The 23,436-nt window shown below is 38.1% G+C and overlaps 2 protein-coding genes across 10 annotated transcripts in view; one reads left to right on the plus strand and one right to left on the minus strand.

The window, feature by feature from the left end:
- Positions 1-23,436, plus strand: part of CPQ (carboxypeptidase Q) — a 625,632-nt gene that overhangs the window by 478,375 nt on the left and 123,821 nt on the right. Inside the window, exon 8 of one of the 7 annotated variants that reach the window (XM_055116759.2) lies at positions 1-23,436. This exon is cut by the window's right edge and continues 12,088 nt beyond it. The exons of the other annotated variants lie outside the window; for them this stretch is intronic. Within the exon in view, the coding sequence (XP_054972734.1) occupies positions 1-50 (50 nt within the window). The 3' untranslated portion in view covers positions 51-23,436. 7 annotated transcript variants of the gene reach the window in all.
- TSPYL5 (TSPY like 5) overlaps positions 1-23,436 on the minus strand; it is a 347,974-nt gene that overhangs the window by 169,003 nt on the left and 155,535 nt on the right. The gene's annotated exons all lie outside the window — the stretch shown is intronic.

Raw genomic sequence — 23,436 nt, forward strand, 5'->3', positions numbered from 1 at the left:
CAAACCAGCACCTGGTCTGTTTCTTCATATGCTCTGGGATATCTTCCTGAAGAACAGCCTGAAAAGCAGAGTCTTCTCTTGCCATTGTCCACACTGATCTCCAGGAAATCCTTCATCTTTAACCCTGGAAAATGGCAGCTGGAGAACCAAGGAATACCACCCTCCCATGCTTCCTTATTTTCCCTTTCCAGCTTTGGTACTCCACTCTGTCCTCACCTCCCATTTCCTATAAAATATGTTTATTCATTAAAAAGTATTTAATGCCTTATTTATTATTATTATTATTATTATTTTTTTTTTTTTTTTTTTTTTTTTTTTTTTTGCTAAGACACTGTGGTAAGAATTAGAAGTCCAACAACAGACAAGATGAAAACAGTGTCTACTTCTGGGGCTTATATTTTACTAGGAGATATAGACACTCAACGAGTCATCTACAAAAGAGTATCCTGACTGCCATCTTAGTAAAAGTACAAGGACTGTGGGCATATGAGAGGGGCAAAGAGGCCAAGCTCAGGACATCTGGGAAGGCCTCAGAGAAGAACTGACCCATAAGCTGATGAGAGTTACCCAGAAGTCAGCTGGAAGCCATGAGGGTGGCATGGCACAGAGGACATGGGTGGGGGCACCCAGCAACTGAGAGCATGGCACAATAAGGAAGCAGTGGCAGGTATGAGAGGGAGTGGTGAAGACAAAGCTGAAAAGGGCAGCAAGGATATTCCCATCACAGGCCTTTCTTGGACGTTCTAAGAAAGAGTAGGGACTTATAGCAAAGGGGAGCCATTTATAAGCTCACACAGGGGAATGAGGGCATCGCTTTTGTGTTTGCAAAGGCCGTGCTGCAGCAGCACTGACAGCATGGATCAGAGGGCAACACTGGACAGGCGGGAAGACAGAGGAGACATGACAATCGCTTCCATGAGGGGAGGGGCAGTGCTGATGGCGTACATGGAGGCACTAGTGATGTCACGGAGAGGAAGGAGTAAAGGATGGGGCTCAGATTTCAGGCTTGGGCCTCTGGGATAATCGTAGCACACCCACAGAAGTTGGGAAGACTAGAAGCTGCAGATCTAGGGACAAAGGGAAGCCATTTCGGGGATAGTTTGCTGTGTATCTGGGCCTCAGGAGAGGCCTGGACCATTGGGGTCACAAATCATCAAAACTTTGCTAGTCTTGCTGCCCTGGGAGTGGGTTAGACAGCCCAGGAGAAGAGGAGGGATGCTAAGGAGCAGGCAGGTAAAGAGAAGCCCATGGAGAAGACTGTGGGGCCATCAGGGAGTGGGGGCAACCAGGAGAGAGGCTACCATGACAGGGCTTGGGGAAGAGTTTTGCAAGGAAGGCAGATGATCAAGCAGGTCCAGTGTCCCAGAAAGACCTTTTTTTGTTTCTGAGACAAGTCCTGTGCTGTCGCCCAGGCTGGAACCTCAAGAGGCTTGGCTCTGAAGGGAGGAGACAGAGAGAGCAGCAGCAGGAGAAGGGTGTGGGGTAAAAGAATGGGTTGGTTTAAGACAGGAGGAATATAAACAGGACTTTAATGTGTTTTAGAATGAAGAGGATGAGTGAATGAATGTTTGGTGAGAAGCAATTACAGGATATAAAGCAAATAATTAGAATATAGGCACGGTGTTTACTGACTTAAACACTTAACAACAAAATTATATGATAGTGGACTGAATCCTCAGTTTGCAAAACGGTTAGAGAATTCAGTTCCATGTGGTGGAGGCAGCATAGTGAGCAGGTTCTGGAGCAAACCTCTGTGGTGCATTCCCAGTTGAGGGTGGCTAAGGGCAAGTGACCTAATCTCTCTACCAGAAATGGAGATAATCACACCCATCTCTCAGGCACCAACAACTGAGCTCAGTTAGAGCTCAACAAATGTCAGCTCTAATCAGCTACTAAAACCTAACATTAAGGGAATAAAACGTATCTGGTGGATACTCACCCAGTCTGCTAAAGGTACAGAAAAATGTGTTCATGTGCTGTTGATTTCTAAACTGCTGAAACTCAGACCAGTCCTCAAGAGCTGGGCCTGTTCCAACTGTGGAAACACTTAGGGTTTGTATTGTTTGGCTACAACGTGGGCAGCAGAGTGTCCATCATGAAGGCCATGTGTGCACAGCCAAGAAAACTCTTTTAGGTTCCTACCTGTCTCTTTCCAGAGCCATCCCTCTGGATTTCAAACGAGATTTCCCTATTAAGGAGGGATGCCAAATGCTGAGGATTTCATAATACTCCCAACCCCAGGCACCAGATTTGTGTAATTGCAGTGGTGGAGATTTAATTGTCCTTTGAAGAGGCCCCATACTGTTTGTCTGTCAAATTGTCTGCATGTTCGTGCAGTTGAAATTATAGGAGATGGGGAAACCAGGGGTATGTTTCAAAGTAGTTGGCACATGGTTGGTGATCCATAGTGCAGGTTTCCTTTCTGGAAGGTAACAGGACTGTGTTCTCATAAGGCAGCATGGCAGGGTGGAAGCCATATGGGATTTGCCCTCGAATTTCAGCGCTGCTGTTAAGCAGCTGTACGAACTTGAGCTATTTGCATATCTTCTTGAACTTTTTTGCTCCTCTGTGAATGAAGCCATCGCACCAGCATGTTTTCAGGATTAAGTGAGACAATATGTGGAAGTGCCTGGCACACAGTAGGTGTTCAGTATTTTTTTATTTTCCATTCTCTGTGTCCTTGTTTTGACTACCAGGTAACTATGTTTACCCTCAGAGATCTGATGTATTTCTTCATATCAAGTATATATCAAGAATTTCATCCCTCATCCTAATGCATTAAACTCACTGCATGGAAGTTATACCATTACCTAGACTCACCACGGTCTTGTCAGACACCAGCAGAGTTTTGTGTGGCTGCAATAGAGATGTTACCGCCAGTTGTCAGTATTGAAATGAGGCACTCCTTCATCCTTCAGTGAAATCTGTGCAGGCATTTTCCTTTCTCTGGTTAAACATTTTATAGTCTCCTTTAAAAACAATGCCCTCATTTCATTTCCTCTCTCTGGCTGGACTCTTCTCCTCCCTCCTGCTTTCCTAAAATCCATCTTGTTTCCCTGTATTGTTTGCTTAATGGGCAGTTTAATGAATACAGCATTTCCATTTTGAAATGTACAGAGCACAAGGCAGAAACTGAATTTCCTCCTGGACAGCTTCCATCCACAGTCTTCATTTCCAGTTTTCTCCCTTTTCTTTTCTTTTCTACAACACAACTGAAATTTGCTGAACCAGAAAGGGGAGGAAGGAGGTGTGACAGGAGAGGCAATATGCCTTCTCATTGTTTCAGCAAAAGCTTATTAGCATCCTGCTCCCTAGAAGAGACCAAGTGCCCTAAAGATGCCCTGGGTGCCTCTTCTATTGCACAAAGCTCAAGGTCCAGAGTATACAGTGCATGACAGAATCTAATTACCAAGATAATTACTGTTACCTGCACTACCTAACTGTTGTGTTTTGTAATCAAAAGCTATATTGGCAGGGGTGAGTGTGAGCCTGCTGAAAACTCAGGGAAACTGTTGAAGGTTTATCAACCCGAAGCAATTTTACTCTAGTTAGTGGGCCTGTGTTGCTCAGTTAGCAGAATGTTTGGGGATCAGAAGAATACCCCAGAGCACTTCAGCCATTGCATAGACATTAGTCACCGGGTAGGAATATCCTCAGCTGACTCAGGTATTCATGTTGTTGAAACCAGACTTCATGGCAATTTGAAAACGTCTGTGCCATTTTTAAATTTGTTCTCGAAATAGTTGATCAGTACCTGACTTAGCCTTCATTTGGCATTCGGTGAAGGAGAAATTGATTTCCTTTGGGCATGGCTGTATGTACCTGATGGGTACAGCGTGTGCTAAGCTGGATGTAGGTATGTATTCATACTATCACCACCTGCTTCATATTCATTATGGCACAAGGTTACAAATTGGCTTTCTGTTTCCCATCTCAGCCAGCTCTAGTTAATTTATGTCTTTACCTCTGTGCTTCGCACACTAAAGAAATGGAGTTTCTACTTTAAAAATCAGGTTTATTGAAAAAATGGTTATAATTGTTTTTTTAAATTTTTAAAGAAATTCCAAGTGGAAGACAAGGAATAAGTTGCAAAAGAGTATGAAAAGTTTGGTAGTAAAGGCAAGGACACTTAAAAGGAGAGAGTAAAATAACAAAGCAAAATGGGTGAGGCTGACAGGCTGTAAATTGAAAAGGGAGAAGGGGTCAAGGAAAATGCAGACAGGAAGAAAAGAGACAGAAAAAGAAATGATATGGCCTTGAGTAATGGACTCAGAAAAGGAAATAGGAAAAGTTAAGACCAAAGTAAGAATTATGGAGACAAAAGTCAAAGACATCCAGGTCTCAAGAATTACAGGTTATTGGTGGCCTGGGAGGTAGTGAAGAGGGGCTAGGCATATCCCTCATGAAGTTAGATGTCTGAATTCCTCGGGACAGTGTGACAGTCAGGGAGAATGTCCCCTGAATATGCTAATTCAGACTCTAAAATAAGAGCCAGCCAGATTCATTACCATGGTTGGCCAGCCTGTAATGGCAACAGAATTCACTGATGCATATTAAACTGAATTTTTCTAACCAAGGTCTTAAATAAACAGACACCAACTATAACTGAAAATTAGAATAAGGCTTTCAGTGGTGACTGTTTCTGTAGGGAAAGTCTGAAAACCCTTAACATGGTTTTTTTCCAAATTTTTAGAAATTTGTGCTTCTTAAGGCTGCTTAGTGTGTTAGCAATTGCTCCAGTGCAGGACTGTGTGGATCCCTCTGGTATTTTCTTTTAACTTTCTGCAAGGCAGAGAGAGTGGCTGACCTGTGATATAAATGAAACCCCGTGGCAGGAACATTAACTCCATCTACAACAAAGGAACATGTAGAGATCTGGATTCTAATGAAAATAATAGAAGCTCCTTCTCCCAAAGTTGGGAAATCCAGAGGAGGTCTTCTCAGCCAGTCCAAATTTGCAAAACCAGAATCATCACAGAAAGGTAGATAATAGGAGGCCTAAGAGAAAGCTCAGTTGTCCTTTGGCCTATGGCCTTTGGGCTTGCTGTAGATCCTCTGCTGGCAACTGGATGCTCTGTTGAGTCCAGGAATTGATGATAACCAGTAGTCTGTGGGTAGATTTCCATGTTGAGCACTGCCTTCAGCTAAGTGCTTTCAGTTGCCTCTTGTTATGGTTGGAGCTGAATGACCTTTGTTTACGTGTGTTTCAGGCTAACTGATGAATTACAAGATTTTCACCGATGATTGGGAAATGTAGCGATAATTATTCAGACTGATTTATATTTGTCTTTGGGCTGGTTTTTCATGTATATTTTTAGACATTTTAATATAGTTGGATCTGATTTTTTATAAAATCATGAGGTTCTCTTTATGCTCAAGTGCTGCCAAGAGGTTGGACAGCCCTCCTGTTCTTCTCCCAGTTCCCCAGTCCCTATTCCAGATGAGGGGATGCAGAGTTAGTTGTCAATTCATTCAACAAACATTTATTCAGCAGTTAGAGTGACTATCTCGTCTCAGTTTCCCTGAGACTTTTCTGGTTTGAGCACTGAAAAGTTCTATATTCTAGGAAACTCCTCAACCTCAGGCCAGCCAAGACAGTTGGTTACCTTATCATCTACCATGTTCCAATAGACCTAGAAATCATGACAATTTCTTTATTATTATTAATTACTTTTTAATATTCTTCTTTTTTTGAGACAGGATCTTGCCCTGTACCCAGGCTTGAGTACAGTGGTGCAACCACAGCTCATTACAGTCTCCACCTCCCAGGCTCAAGCAATCCCCCTGCCTCAGCCTCCCAAGTAGCTTGGACTACAGGCATGTGCCATCACACCTGGCTAATCTTTTATTTTTATTTTTTTGTAGAGACGAGGTCTCATCATGTTGCCCAGGCTGGTCTCAAACTTCCAGTCTCAAGCAATTATCCTGTCTTGATGATTTAAATTCAAAGAAACCTAGCTTCCCAAAGTGCCAGGATTACAGGCACGAGCCGCAGTGCCCAGCCCATTCTGATTTCTACACACCCATTTTAAAGTGCCAGTTAAAGCCAAGGAGACCTCTTTATCAATTTGTTTTCCTTCTGATTCACACATTCCCTGGATTGGAAGAGATAATTAAGTTCTATGGTTGAAGATGTTATCTTCAGGCTGCATTAAAGAATAAAATTAAATAAAAGGTCATGCAGTGTGCCAATAAGAGTTTTACAAGCCAGGTTGGAATTTGAAAATTAGAGAGTCAAAAAGATAAAGTGAATCAAAAATCATTTATTTAGTATCGAGGTACCTTTTGGTACATCAAAGAGATCATTTATAAAATAGTATAATGTAAGGAAGTTGAAAGAATGAACTACAGTGGAATACTATTATTATATCTACTTATGCCTTTTTTTCTGGAAAATGTTCACAATGATGTGAAAGGATCTAAGACCAGCCTGGCAGCCACCAGATGGTGATTCTAGTCCTGGCTCAGTCAGTAATAGGTCACTGACCCCAGAGAAATCAATTCAGCCTCCCCAAGTCCTTGGATTTCTTTCTGTGAAAATGAAAGCATAGGTAGGAATTTCCCATGGAACAGCTAGCAGAGGAGAAATATTAAAAGTCAGAAGACTCATGCTATAGTTTTCATACTTCATTACAACAATGTTGTTTAGGACAAGTGAGTTAACCTGTTAGCTTCCTCATATATAAAATGGAAAGTCATTAAAAACCTACATAGCAGGGTTCTTGTGAAGATCAAGTGATAATGTAGGAAGCATGTACAAATGTCACATTCTGCCATCATGTAATGGCCCTCACAGCTTGAGGTAGCATTTAGCATGTGTCATGATTTAGTACAAGGGTTAGCAAACTGTTGCTCTTGGATTAAATCTGGCTCATTGCCTGTTTTTCAAAGAAAAAAATTGTATATGTGTGTATATATGTTATATATAGGTACACACACATATGTGCTATATATAGCATATATACACACATAATATATTATATAGCATTATATATATACGTGTATAATATCTCCAGTCCTCATGACCAGCCATGCTTGTTCATTTACATTTGCATACTCTATGATTGCTTTCATGCAACAATGGCAGAGTTGAGTGATTGTTTTGCAACAGAGACTGTATGGCCCACTAAACCTAAAATATTTAGTCTCTGACCCTGAAATGTAAGATTGATAGCCCAGGACCAGGCGTGGTGGCTCACACTTGTAATCCTAGCACTTTGGCAGGCCAAGGAGGGTGGATCACCTGAGGTCAGGAGTTAAAGACCAGCCTGGCCAACATGGTGAAACCCTGACTCTACTAAAAATACAGAAATTAGCTGGGCGTGGTAATGGGTGCCTGCAATCCAAGCTACTCTGGAGGCTGAGGCAGGAGAATCACTTGAACCCAGGAGGCAGAGGTTACAGTGAGCTGAGATGGTGCCACTGCCCTCCAGCCTGGATGACAGAGTGAGACTCCATCTCAAAAAAAAAAAAAAAAAGATAGTCCAAGATCCAGGATTCTTTTAGGTTCTGTGTCACTATGTGATCTCAGGTTAATGATTTATTGTTTCTGATTCTGTTTCTTACACTGTAAAAAAAAAAAAAAAAAAATGGTGGGGGGGAATACAAATCCAGCCCCTTCTTTCCTCACAGAAATGTTGTTAAGAAAGATAAGAAAACAAAAGCATTGATCTCTTCTGGAGGAAAGATGATTTAAATTCAAAGTATTACTCATAAGGTGGATGCTGTTAGATGACTCAGAAATGATGACTGATGTGTTATTATTATTCTCTGAAATTAGTTCCCTCATGTACCTCAGTGGGGAATTACTTAGATCAGCGATAGCATACAGACCCCTGCATCGTGACACTACATCAAAAGCTAAGATACTGCACCAGAATCTAATTTAATCACAGTACCCAGTCAGGAGTGAGTTTTAATTGTTTCTTTATCCCTTTATCCTCTGAAGACTGTCATTAACATTTACAAGACATGAACTTCAGATCATGCCAACATCTCTGCTGAGGTCACCTGGCAGCTAGCCATTTTAGTCCATGATCAAGACAGAGGGGCCTTCTGGGCACATGAGGAGGGATAAGACAGAACAGTAGTGGTGGTAGCAAATAAGCTGGTTTACAGAGCAAATACCAAAGATACTTGTTTTTGTTAAAACTTGAATTTATATTTTATTCTTGGACACATGACTGATATCCAGGCTGACTAAGAACATACACAAGTAATTAACAAAACTTTGTCTAACACGTATAAATATTAGGATCTCCTTTTTCCCCAAGAATCCCCTCAAGCCTCCAGGGAGGATCTCCTTAAAGGAGCAGCTCTTCATGTGGCTGAAAGCAGCCACATAAGGAGGCTAAGGCTGGCCTCTGAAAGTTACCTCGGCACAGGTGCAGCCCATTTATAGACCCTCTATACCCAACTCCAGATTTGTGGCATAGATAAATTAGTGGGCAATCATTTGCTCTATAAAATGATTCTTCATTTTACAAGCTTATTCACTGCCGCATTCCTTTACTGATCTATTCCTTTACTGATCTATTCCTTTACTGATCCCTCTATACCCAACTCCAGATTTATGGCACAGATAAATTAGTGGGCAATCATTTGCTCTATAAAATGATTCTTCATTTTACAAGTTTATTCACTGCCGCATTCCTTTACTGATCTATTGCCACTAGTGCAGTTCCAATAAAATCTCATTGTTAGAAATCCAGTACACAAATGCTTTTTCACTGCTAACCTGAATGGAAAGATGAAGAATACAATGCACTTATAATCCCCTTAGATCTTATGATGTGGCTTTGGTCAAAGTCTTCTGTTCTCAGTTTCGGAGCTTAATGTTCCTTGGTACTTACGATTGACAGGGAGAGACAGGATACAAGATTCTTTAAAATAACAATGAAACAATATGTGATTTCATTAACTAACTTGCTCTAATTATCTGCATGAGATTTTTAATAAAAGGATCAGTCATACAGAAATAAGCTAACTGGCCTTTTGATGATGACTAATAATGATACTGACAATAGCTACCATATTGAGCATTACCATGTGCCCCATAGCATTCTAACTCATTAACTCATTGAAGCTAAAACCTAAAAGGTAAGTATAATTATTTTCATTTCTGTATTACAGATGAAGAAATTAAGGCACAGAGAAGTAAAATATCCTACCTCATGTCACAAGCTGCTATATTCTGAGTCAATATTCAAACTCAGTGGCACTGACTTTGTAATTTTGCTACTAAATAGTCACAGTGCTGTATTGACAAGTAAAGCAACTGTCAGGTGCTGAAATGTAGGAGCAAGAGCAATACATAACATGTGTTCTACCTTCAAGAAACTAATAAGAATTTCTGCCTCAGGCCATTAGAGAAAAACTGGTTTGGGACTTGTCCTTTGCCATAAAATGAAAGAAAAAAGGAAAATTGGACAAAATATATCAAACAACTAATTTCATACCTTGGACAACAGGAAGGTTGTTGTTGGACAACAGGAAGCCAAAGTGGAAAGAACTTGTTGGGTATATAGTAAATTCAACAGAGACCCTAGAAGGGCCTTGGTTTAATAGTAAGGCTAAACTAGCCCTAGAATCAAGATTATTTTAGACTCACTCTGGTAAAACTTAAAAACAAGACTTGAAAGGATCAAGTACATCTAGAGCTGCCAAAACAATAGCCAACACTTTTTAAAGGAAAAGAAGACAATCTAGACAGACACTCAACATGTAAAATTTATTATATCTATCATTCAATCAAAAATTACTAGACATGTAAAGAAGCAAGAAAATATGACCCACAACTAGAACACCCACTGAAGAGAAGCAGACCTAGAAATGATAGTGATGATGAAATTTGTAGACAGGCACTATAAGCAACCATTATACATATATTCAAGGATTTAAGAGAAATCAGAAACATAATGAAAAGAGAAATGGAAACTATAGAAAAGGAATCAAATGTAATTCTATAACTGAAAAATACAATATATGAAATAAATTCACCTTATGGGCTCAACAGTAGATTAGATACTGCCAAATAAAAGATACATGAACTCAAAAAGATAGTGATAGAAGCAATTCAAACTGAAGATAAAATGAGGTTGAAGATAAAAAGGCTCTTGTAAAAATAAGAACAGAGTCTCATTTTTAAATAAAAATAAACAGAGTCTCCATGACCTGTGGGACAACATCAAGCAGACTAACATATATGTAAATGGAGTCCCAGAAAATGTCAGGGTAATGGCAAAAAAACCTGAGGAATTAATGACTACAATTTTTCCAAATGTAATAACAACTATAAACTGACATATCCAAGAAACTCAATAAAACCCAAGCATGATAAACGACAAGAAAATCATTACAATCAACTAGTCAGAAAGCAGCAATACAAAAAAAACTTAAAAGCCTCCAGAGAGTTGAAACACATTATATAAAACAGAAAAACATAAGAATAATCACTGATGTTTTTTGAGAAAATGCAATGTCTTGTAGAAGACAATGGGTGACATCTTTAAAGTGCGTGAACAAAAAATCTGCCCACCTAGAATTCTATAATCAGCAAAAATATTCCTCAAAAATAAGAATGAAATTAAGAGTTTTTTAGACAAACAAAATTTGAGGAGCAAATTTTTCACCACTCTAAGAAATGTCGAAGGGAATTTATCAAGTCAAAATAAAATAATGGGAACTCAGATTTGCACAAAAGAGAAAAGTTTCTAAATTAATAAATATGTAAGCTGGGTGTGGTGGCTTATGCCTGTAATCCCAGCACTTTGGGAGGCCAAGGCACGCGGATCACTGAGGTCCGGAGTTTGAGAACAGCCTGACCAACAAGCTGAAATCGCATCTCTACTAAAGATACATAAATTAGCCGGACATGGTGGCGTGCACCTGTAATCCCAGCTTCTCAGCAGCCTGAGGCAGGAGAATCGCTTGAACCCAGGAGGCAGAGGTTTCAGTGAGCTGATATCACACCACTGTACTCCAGCCTGGGCAACAGAGTGAAACTCTGTCTCAATAAAATAAAATAAAATAGTGAGTAAATATAAAAGGCATTTTGGTTTTTAAAATAGCTTGAAAAGTAAATGGACTGTTCAAATAAAAAATAATAAAGATATAATAATGATATATTAGGAAAAAAGTGTATGATAATAGCATAAAAGAAACGAGAATAAGTGGAAGTATACTATTGTAGAATTCTTAAATATATGAAGTACATATCTAATGAAGACTGTGATAAGTTAAAATGCATATTGTAAATGCTAGAGCAACCATTTTTTTAAAATGGTATAGCCAATAAGCCATAGAAAAGATGAGATGGAATTTGAAAAGAAAAACCTCATATGAAATGAAAGGAAGAAAGGAACAGTGAAAGAATAAAGAATAAGGTACAAAAAAATCAAGATGATATAATAGACAAACTCGATATATCAGTAATTACATTAGGCATAAATAGACTAACCATGCCCCATTAAAAGACAGAAATCGTCAAACTGAATAAAAAAAGCAAGATTCAGTTATATGCTATTTACAAAAAAACATATTTTAAATATAAAAATAGCTAGGTTAGATATAAATGGATAGAAAAAGATATACAGCAAATTCTATATACGTGAAGGCTGTCATAATTGTGCTATCTGAAAAAGTTGGCTTCAAAATAGAGAACATTATTAGAGAGGAGGAGGGACATTTTATAACGGTAAAATAATCTATTCATCAATAAGACACAGTGATCTTAAAAGTAAATTCACTCGCCGAGGTGGGCAGATCACAACAAGGTGAGGAGTTTGAGACCAGCCTGGCCAACATGGTGAAACCCCATCTCTACTAAAGAAAAACAAAAATTAGATGGACTTGGTGGTGGACACCTGTAATCCCAGCTGCTCTGGAGGCTCAGGCAGGAGAATCGTTTGAGCTGGGGAGGTGGAGGTTGCAGTGAGCCAAGATTGCACCATTGCACTCCAGCCTGGGCGACAGAGCAAGACTCCATCTCAAAAAAAAAAAAGTAAATTCATTCAATTACAAGCTTTGAAAACTACATGAAGAAAAAACTGACAGAATTGAAAGAATACACACATCTATAGTTGTGGCTGGAAATTTCAACACTTCTCAGCAGTTGTTAGAACAAGTAGCTGGAAAGTCTGGATATGGAAGATTCAAACAATACTATCAATCAACTTGATCAAATTGATATTACAGAACACTGCATTCAACAACAGCAGGGTGTACATTCTTTTTAAGTGCACATGGGGTATTCACCATGATAGACTATATGCTGGGTTATAAAAGCTTCTCAACAAATTTAAAAGGATTAAAATTATATGAGGTCTGTTTGTTGACCACCATGGAATTGGGTAAGAAGTCAAAAGCATTAAGATATCAAGAAAATTCCCAAATACTTGGAAATTAAATATCACACTTCTAAATAAGCCATAGATCAAAGAAGAAATCACCAGGAAATTAGAATTTATTTGAACCTTATTGATAATAAAAACACAATATATCCCAGTGTATGGGATGAAGCTAAAGCAGTGCTTAGATGGAAATGTGTAAATTAAATGCTTATGTTAGAAAAGAAGAAAGTTCTAAAATCAGTGATCTAGCTTCCACATTAAGAAGCTAACAACAACAACAAAAATACTAACCTTAAGTACGTAGAAAAAAGTAGAAATCAATGAAATAGAAAATAATAAATAATAGAGAAAATCAATGAATTTTAAAACGGACTTTTTGAAACAAAGCTATAAAACTGATAAACTATCAGACTGGACAAGAAAAAAGAGAAGATGCAAATTGGCAATCTCAGGTGTGAAACAGGACACATGACTACACATACGTCATTAAAAGGGCACTAAAGGACTCTAATGAACAAACATATACAAAAAATTCAACAACGCAGATGACATGCATAAATTCCTTAAAAGACAAATTACTAATACTGATTCAAGAAGAAATAAAAAACCTAAATACTCCTATAAATTAAATGAATTGAATTCATAAGTAAAAGCCTTTACTCAAAGAAAACCCCAGGCCCAGGTAGTTCCCTAATTAATTCTGTGAAACGTTTAAAGGATAAATAATAACATGACTATGCAAACTTTAAGAAAACAGAGAAAGAGGTAAATACTTCCCAACTCATTTTATAAGGCGTGTATGACACTGATATCAAAACCAAAGATATGGTAAGAAAACTATAGACCAATATCCTTCATGAATATAGACACAAAAATTCTTAACAAAATATAAGCAAATTAAATTCAGCCATATGTAAACTGGATAATATACTATGTTCAAGTGGCATTTATCTTAGGAATTTAAGGTTGGTTTAATATTTTTAAATCAATCAATAGAATTTACCACATTAACATAATAAAGGAAAGAGTATGATCATTTCAGGAGGTGCATAAAAAGCATTGCACAAAATTCAACACCCATTCATAATAATGACTTTTGGAAAATTAGGAATAGTGACAGCTTCCTCAACCTGTTAAAAGGCAGTGATGTCAAATCTTCAGTTTAATTATGAAAGAGTGAATGCTTTCCTACTACGATGGGGAATAAGACAAAGATTCCCGTTCTCACCACTTCTATTTAAACATCATATTGCAAGTCCCAACTAGTATAATTAGACAAGATAAAGAAATCAAAGATTACAGATTGCAAAGGAAGTAGTAAAATTATTATTATGAATAAACAACAGAATTGTGTACTGTCAACCTAAATAACTAAAAGAGAGAGGCTCTGTGAAAGAAAGATGTTTATCTGGGAATAGAGCTTTGCAATGGAAATACCTAGGCTGTAGTTAACTATGTGTGTATTCAGGGAGGTAAAGGAAGACACAGCTTTTTCAAGGAAAAAATGAGGAAGATTACATAATTGTTTTGAAATAATTATCCTTGACTACAAAGATCAATAAGAAGGGTGCGATGGGTACGCTAAAAGCCCAGACCTCACAACTGCACGATATATACACGTCTTCTGCACTTGTACCCACTAACCCTATAATTTAAAAAAATAATAATAATAAATAGCAAGAGTGACACCTTCTGAGGTTGGACAGGTAGCTGCTGGGCAGATGTACTTACAGAAGTAAGTTTTATGCAAAGTCTGGATGGTCTTTGTGCAAAGTTGTGGTTTTAGCGGTCTTTTTTGTTATCAGGCATGCAAGCATGAGAACCCTCTCTTCGTGACCTTCCCTAGCTGTATTTGTTTGGGTTTTCATAACATTTATGCCTTCATTTTTATTCTGATAACTTTCACAGTACATAGAAAATCCTAAGAAAACTACAAACATATGCTGCTAGAAGCAAGAAGTAAACTTAGCAAGGTCACAATATACAAAATTAAAGTTTATGTCTGTATACTAAAAACTAGCAAATAATATTTTTAAAAATAACATCAAAGAACATGAAATACTCAAGAATAATTTTAATAAAATACATGTAAAATTTAGGAGATTTTTAAGCAGACTTAAATAAATGAAAGAAAAATTTTGAAAAGGAGAAAAAAATTTTGAGGACTTACTCTGATTTCAAAAACTTTCATCTACAATAATCAAAGTCATGTGGTATTGGCATATTGGCATAAGAATAGACAGATCGGTGGAATAGAATAGGTCTATGCGTATATGGTCACTTAATTTTTTACAAAAGTACAAGGTTATTCAACGGGAAAAGGATAGTCTTTACAACAAATAGTGTTAAAACAGATATCCTTAAGGGGAAAAAAATGAATCTTAGCCCTTATCTCATACCCTGCACAAAAATTAACTCAAAATGGATCATAAACCTAAATGTAAAATCTTAAACTATGATAATTATAGAAGAAAATATAGGAGAAAAATCTTTTGACCTCAGGTTAGGCAAAGATTTCTTAGATTACTAAAGGAACTAACCATTTAAAGAAATTGATAAGTTGGACATCATCATAAGTAATATTTCCACTCTTTGGAAGATATCATTAAGAAAATGAAAGGCAAGCCACAGAGGAGAAAATACAATACATACATCTGACAAAGGACTTGTAACTCTCACAACTCAATTAAAAGGAGACTAACAAGAAAAAATGAGCAAAATATTTTAACAAACATTTCACAAACAAGATACACCAATCCCCAGTAAGTACATGAAAAGGTGCTTGAGATCATTAGTCATCATTGAAATACAAATTAAGGCTAGGTGTGGTGGCTCCCAACACTTTGGGAGGCCAAGGCCAGCAGATCACTTGAGGTCAGGAGTTTGAGACCAGCGTGGCCAACATGGTGAAACCCCCATCTCTACAAAAAATACAAAAATTAGCCAGGCGTGGTGGCACGCACCTGTAGTCCCAGCTACTCAGGAGGCTGAGGCACAGGAATTACTTGAACCTGGGAAGTGAAGGCTGCAGTAAGCCGAGATTTCGCCACTGCACTCCAGCGTGGGTGACAGAGCAAGACTCCATCCCAAAAAAAATGAAAAAAAGAAAAAGAAATACAAATTAAAACCAAGACAAGACATTGCTAACATTCACTAAAATGTCCAAAACAAACAAACTATGCAATAATGTGGATGAATTCCCAAATCATTATGCTGAGCAAAAGAAGCCAGACACAAGAGATCACACTGTATGATTCCTTTCAGGCAAAAGTATAGGAAAGGCAAGCCTAATCAATAGTGACAGGAATCAAACCAATGGTTGCCCAAGACGGGGGTGGGAAGGAATGGACTGAAAAGGACCATGAGTGAATTTTTAGGAGTGATGGAAATGTTCTGTGTCTTATTGCTGTAGTAGTAACACAGGTGTGTTCATTTGCCAAAACTTGTCAAATATACACTTAGAATGAGTATTTTCTATTCTATTCAAATTTTGCATAAAAAGAAGCAGCTATTTTGTTGTTCATGATAGAAGCAATATTAGCACTTACTGTTCTCTAGCTCTTTCCCAAGGTTTTGCAGCACTATGAATTCCTTTAGTCACTCAGAGAATTAGGAAATTAGCATGGGTTGTTTTGATCTGATTGGGCATCACAATAGGAACTGACATTTCTGTCTTCTGAGCTCTAACTTTGGATCTCATGTTTTGCTCCTGATGTGTAAGTCCTAGCTCTCCTATTTGGGCCTCCTTAAGGGTGGGTGCTTGTTGCAACTGTCATAGTCCTTTGCTTAAAACTTTCTCCTTGGCCAGGCACAGTGGCTCAAGCCTGTAATCCCAGCACTTTGGGAGGCCAAGGCAGGTGGATCACCTGAGGTTAGGAGTTCAAGACCAGCCTGGCCAACTCGGTGAAACCTCGTTTCTACTAAAAATACAAAAATTAGCCAGGTGTGGTAGCAGGCACCTGTAATCCCAGCTACTCAGGAGGCTGAGGCAGGAGAATCGCTTGAACCTGGGAGGCAGAGGTTGCAGTGAGCCGAGATGGTGCCGTTGCACTCCAGCCTAGGCAACAGAGCGAAACTCTGTCTCAAAAAAACAAACAAACAAACAAAACTTTCTCCTCAGCTTATTTTACGAACATAGTTGTAAGTTGAATGAATGCACGCCTGGAGAGCAATTGGGATGCACTACTGTGGAAAGTACTGCTTTTCCTATTAGTAGAGGTATTCAGAAAAGGCTCAACAGCCATATATTAGGGATATTATGAAGTGATTTAAACATTAGATGATGGTTGGACTAGAGAAGTTCTTTCCCAGTCCTGATTATGTGAAAAGAAAGCTTCCAAGGGCAGGAGACATTTCTCCACAGGGGGAAGTGAGTCTAAATATTAGGAGGGTCAGTAGCCATTCTGACAACCTACCCACCATAGACAGAGTGGGATTCACCCCTAAACCAGCAGAGTGGTTAGATGTCTGTCACCAGGCACGTGGGTCTGAATCAGAAGAAAGAGAAGGATATCATTTTGGAAATTTACAAGTGAGACATGAAATCTAATAGAAGGGATTTCAAAACCACAGATTCATATGAGAAGTTCCCTGGAAAGAAAAGATGGGTGCTGATGTGGCAGGGGCCATCTGAGGATGGCAGCTTCACAGAATTGCCCTCTCACTCCACTCTGGGGCCAGGACTCCCCACTCCTGTAGTCTTCTCCCTAAGATGAGTAAATATGAATTCAGCACCAAGTAAAATGGCCTACACATCCTCTCACCAGACTCTTTTGCTTATAATCATCATTATTACCTTAAAGCCAAAGTTTACTCATCTGTAAAATGAGGATAATAATAATTATAGAATCATTGTGAGGCTTTGATAAAATAATGCCTGTAAGTGTTTAGTACAGGCTCATAGAAAGTACTTAGTAAATCCTGGCTATGATTGTGGTTATGATTTTGTTACTTGTTTCATCATTAAACCATATATCATTTACTCCGGAAACAAAAAGTAGGAATGCTATTTCTCAATCTCTGTACCACGCTCACAGCGAAACAGCCTGTGCCATCCACTAACATACCCATAAACAATCTCCACTGCATTACAATCAGGAACTTAGGGAAAATGAGGCTTTTTTCTTGTTAAGCTTTATCTGCAGAATCTCAAGTAGTTTTTAGCTGTGCTCTTTTATATTCCAGTCAACCTCATTTCCACAGATGTACTCCCCTAGATTGAAAGTTCCGTGAGAGCAGGCATCTGGTAAATTATGCCCACCACTCTTTCCCCAGGGCCTAGCAAGGTACTTGGCACTTAGTGGGAGCTCAGTAGATATAAGATGAATGAATATGGTACCCTTTCCAAAATCCTTCTACGCAAGTCCCGCTGCACTAGTCGCTGCCCTGCTATGGATGCAAAAATGAGTGAAAGGTTGATACATTGTAAACGTAACTGTGATCATTCTGAGTAGTCATTTAACCTCTTTACAGCAGCTGGATGATTATTTCTCAGCTATATGAAATTATTAAATAAGAAATAATTCATGCTTCATGTTCCATGTCCTCCATCATGAGGCCTTTTTACCAGTTTAATTAGTTAGTAAAGGACAGCACGCTTTCCTCTCCACCTTTTGTCAAGAATTCTAAAGGCTTTAGAGAAAAAATGACTCAGGAGGTGAAACAGCAGGACTCCTGGTGTTATTTATAAACTCGTCACTGGCATCTGCTGCAGCAAATCTCAAGCATCGTTTACCTTGCCCCGTAATTTTGGAGTTTGAGTATAAATGATGAAACAGCTAATGGCATGTTACCCGACAAAGTAGCATTAGCTTCCTTTATCATCATCAGCTGTTTTTTTTTTTCCACAAAAATGTGTAAATTGCAGTTTATCTCACCAGAGAAGCATTTGATCAAATGTACTTTAATTATATTTTCTGTGGCTACTGAGAATAATCACTGTTTCTTCATTATAAGGATTCTCCTAAAAAATTATATTAACGTGGGTCAACCATAAACAGCAGTGGGAATTTAGCTACCTTTAAATGCTAAATTTGCCTCTCAGCTTGTAGATTTCCTACAAATGAATTTCTTTGGGTCAAGATTTTTTCATGAGCATTGGCATTTAGTGGATATTCCTTGAATCAACCTTTTACTTTAAGTGAAATGTATTTGCATTAAGAGCATATTCATTTCCCAGGCTGCTTCTTAACACATTTGTTTCCCTTTGTTTTGGAATTCACAAAGCTTTTCATGGTTTGCTCGTTCATTCCCTCACTGCATAATGATTTTTAGTAGGTTATATTTTAGAAGGTTTTGTGACAAAAAAAAAAAAATTTGCATCTCTTCATCAGGTAGTCAGTTAAAGAGGCTGCGTTGAGCTGCCAAATGGGACGCTGCCAGGTGACCAAGAAAGAAAAGCCTACTTGCATAAATAAAACGAAAGCATATTAGAACATTTAGCTAACATTCACCCAATTTTTCATAGTTGGCAACTTCTAACTTTGTTTCATCTTCAAGGATTATGGTTTGAAGCAAGGGTAATTCGCCTTGTGTCTTCCTTTTAGTTCTTCCCTCAGAACCTGGTTTGGGAAAAACCTCACTAATATTTTGTAGCATCAGCCAAGTAGTTGTCATCTTTTTTGTAACCAACTGCCTTATACAAAAGCATAGACACACTTATTTTGGATAAATCCATACTGTCTGACACATAAGCAAATATGGAAAATATAAAGGAATCCAAAGGCTCTCACACAGATCAATTTTCTTCATTGGCCAGAGCTGCCTCTAAAGAAATTCACATGACACCGTCTTCATTTTTCTGAACATGATACATATTATTCATTAGCATTTAAGCTTATATCTAATGCACATTTTCAGGTAGGATTTTTTAGTAGTAAGACTTTTTTATATGTTTACCTATTATCATCCATGGTAGAGTTTCTTGTGACCTTGACCCTGTGATATCTGGAAATGAAAAAAGCCCATTTTGTTTCAGACTCTTGGTCCCTCTAGCTATAATTCTACTTCTGACAGTGGCCCCCAGAGGCATTTTGTGGAGGGCCGCTGCCACTTTGACATCACCCCTAAAATTGTTGGGCACACCCTCTCTAAAATAATTTTATTTCTCATTATAGCTTAATCACTATGAATTTATACTAGAGTCATTTAAAAGAACAATTTTAGCCTGCCCTACTTGTTGGGAAGAATAGGGGAAATTAACAGCATCTTGTAACTGGAAGGACCTTTATAGGTTCCTAAGACTGATTCCAATTCCAAACAATAATACCAGTCCGTAAGTGGATCTACTTATAGAGAAACACCTGTTGCTTCTGTTTTTTGTCTCATATCCAGTTAGTTTCCCATTCACAGCAAAACATTCCCTTCAATCCCAAGGAAACTCAACCCTTTTGATTATTAGTATAGTTTCATCAAAGTTTCTTTGAAAGGTAAAATATCCCCTTTTTCTTGCCTATAATTTTTAAACCTTTTTAAAGGTTGTAAAGAATTAGTTAGTCAAGGCTTCTTCTCATAAAGCCAGGGTTTCTTTTTTCCTAGACTCTATGTGCTTAAGTGCTCTATGATAAAATGTGGATGTTATAAACTCATCAGCTTGGCCATGTGGAAGTGAAAACCACTGGTCAGAGGTGTGTGGATTCTCCCTTGTGACCTCTCTCATATTACTGTGAACCAGCTGGCCTCCAATACCATAAGCATTAACAATGGCTGACAAAATTGGGACTCCAGCTACATTGTGTCACCTGGGCATCCATGCAGCACTCCTGCCAAACAGTCCTGCTAAACTATTCCAATTTCAGATGGGAATTTGGTCAGAAACAGCATTTTCTTGTAATACTTCCCACTTTTCTAATTCCCTTGTTTCTGGTTGCCAACAGAACGGGAGGTAGACATGAAGAGATGGGGAAAATGTTTAAGTTCAAATGTCATCTCTGCTAAAACCTGACTTCCACTGCACTGTGGCTTTGTAACTTCCTTGTGTTTGTAGCCAGCTATCAAAAATCTGTCCATTTGAGCATGATTATACTAAAGCATGATTATTTTAAAGCTTTCATTATAAACTCTACACTGGAAATAATCTTTAGGGTGTTTTCAGGTTTGAAAACCCATATGCACTGAATGTTCTCATGGTGTGCTCTGTCAGAAACAATTTTTAATGATGTTTCCTCAGTGAGCATCATTCCCCAGATGTGGACAGAGCTGCAGAAAGGCATTTACAAGGAGTCATGCTGGCTCAGATGGGTGAAGAGGGAACTTTATTGACGTCAGACCATGAAAAGAGAGTGGGCAATAAATTCTGTATAGACAAAGGTGAACACAATAAACTGAGACTGACATATAAACATGAGTACAATTCAAAATACAGTGGTAAGGAGATGTGGATGTTTCTTTATAGCTGTATATGTTTTTGACACACCCACACACACAGAAAATTATAAAGTCAAAGATAATGAACCTTGAGTCATGTGGAAGGTGTGAGGTGGGTCAAGGGAGAAATAGAGGTTATTAAGGAGTATAGGTAGGTATTGAAGAAGAGCCTCATTTTATACACATACAGACACATGCACACATATATACCTATATATACTCTTTCTCTCTCTCCATATATACATATATTTATATTTATGCACATGTAAATACATATATGTAATTTATATTTATTTTCCCCCAATACTCCTCATACCTAGAGACCATGAACTACATACAGAGGGAAGGCACACTTTCTACCTGAAGGCCAGCCCTTATATTGGTGATCAGTTTGTTCAGTGCTCTTAATCATTAGAGTAATTGTGTATAAAATCATGAATGGGGACTTTGTGAGTCACTTAACGTTTGCAAGAAGCATATGAACGTGATTGTTCTTTTAGAGTTTGTTAGGTGGGTGATGGTAAAGTAATACAATTTTCTAAATGGTAAAATCATGAATCTCATGCATGTCAAAAAATTTATTCAATTCATTAATTAATGAGAATATCAGTAAGATGTTATACCATTTTAAAGAGCATTTGAGAAACCAAGTCTGTGCAACTTAATAAATATATATTAGGATAAAATTGCTGGGTTAGATAAAAACTGGTTAATGTCTTAGAAGCCAATAAACTGTAACATTTGAGATATCTGTTCTATGGGACAAAATTCATTTTCATCTCTTTTAGACATCTTTAAGTTGACATGTAACTTCACTAAATCTGGGACCTTTAATCAACAGTAAGCAGTGAGTCAAAATAAGTACATTCTAATAAATAATCTTTGGGTGGACTTGGCCCCTGAATGACATTGAAAGAATGTACTGCCTAGCTTTTTGCTTTAAGTCATGAATAATTTTTATAAGAGTGGTGAAAGGTATAAGAACATACTGAGTTCTACATAATAGTGTTTGGATCTCAACTTGTATACTGCTATATGTTTACATGGTTTTGGTAAGGAGCACTGACTTGTCATTCTCCAAGGCAGAAGCTGAGAGTAGAACTCCCAGAAAGTGGGATTTACTTACCATAAGTTGCTGTAGAAAAGGAGGATGGAGTCAATCTTTATTTCTGCTTTTGTCCCATTACATGTTAAGAATTTTTTCATTTACCCATTCAGTGATTCAACAAATATCTGTTAAGCATCCACTATGTGCCAGGCATTGAGGATTGGGGTGAAAAAGCCCCTGCTCTTAAGGAGCTTACATTCTAGCAGAAAAGACAGACAACAATAATAAAACCATGATAATATTGTTTCAACTGGTAGATAGTGCTATGAAAAAGAAAAAAAAGAAGCAGCATGAAGGTAAGGAAGATAATGAGTGACCACATGGAGGGGTGGACTTTAGACTGAATGATCAGGGAGTCCCAGGAGGACTGGCAGGCCTGCAGAGTGTGGCCCGGCCAGAGCGATGGGCTTGGTGTCAGGTAGGGCTGCCATTCATCTTCTGCCCACTGTATGAATGTAATTCAAGTCTTTACTCTATTTCATGGTCCAGGATACCTCTGACCCAAGTTTCCATCTCTTTGTCATAAAGTAGAATAGGGGTGGGAGATCAGAGCTGCAAATGAAGCAAGTCATGCAAATGGTTTCCCACTGGAGAAAAGGCACATTTTTTCCTGAGATAGGGCAGTGAAGAAGGTACAGAGCATGGATTTCAGATCAGAGACACCTGGGTTTGAATTCTATTTCTACCACTTACTACTGTATGGCATCAGACAAGTTACTAAAATCTATTTTCCATCTGTTAAAGACACATGAAGATCCCTCCCTCATAGGGCCAATTCAATGAAATCATCTCCAGAAAGCCCTCAGTACACAGAAAGCACTCAACAAGCAGTGACTGTTATTTTTGTAATTCCCCTATTTGGGGAGTCTGTAGTATCATCTTCATGTAGTACTGATTAACTAGTCTTAGTTATTGCTGCCACACAGTTTTACAACCTTACAGAAAGATGACTCATTATCACACAGTTCAGATACTGTGGGACCTGCAAGTCCACCAGAGGTGTTGGTGTTGACCTAAACTATTTGGTCAAAATTATGCCCACAGCCAAGCCAAGGTTTCCAAAGAGATAGAAGGTACATGGGCTTAGTGGCGCACCTAAAACTTTTTAGCCCAAGTTTGGAGATTCTTGGGTAGCTTGAGAGTTTAGAAACTAAAAGTAGAATACTTCTAATGGATTTGTGATTGAGGATTTTTTGTTTGTTTGTTTTTACTTTCTGGTCCTGTCCTGTCCTTTGTTTTCCTTTACTTTTTTCCCCCACTTATGAGTTGAGTTGCTTTCTCTTCTAGGGAGCTATGTGTTAGGAAGCTGTTAATGAACTGCTTTTGAGTCTAATTTTCAATAAGATTTAATACAGTAGGGATTAAACTGCCCCCTTGAAAAGAGGGATTAAGTGTCTGCAAATCCCATGAATTGATTTTCTAATTGTTTTGGTAATAATGTGTGTGTGTTTTTCATTTGCTAATGTTGCTGAAAATAATAATAATTTTAATTAAATTTTAAATGTATTTTTAGTATTTTAAGGATTCTAGAGGGACTAAGTTTTCTTGCAGGGAATATGTTAAGACCATAACATTCTTCCCTCACCCCCTAATTATTATGATCAGGGAATATCT

Source organism: Pan paniscus, chromosome 7 (genome assembly GCF_029289425.2).
Source record: "Pan paniscus chromosome 7, NHGRI_mPanPan1-v2.0_pri, whole genome shotgun sequence".
Classification (NCBI taxonomy): Eukaryota; Metazoa; Chordata; class Mammalia; order Primates; family Hominidae; genus Pan; species Pan paniscus.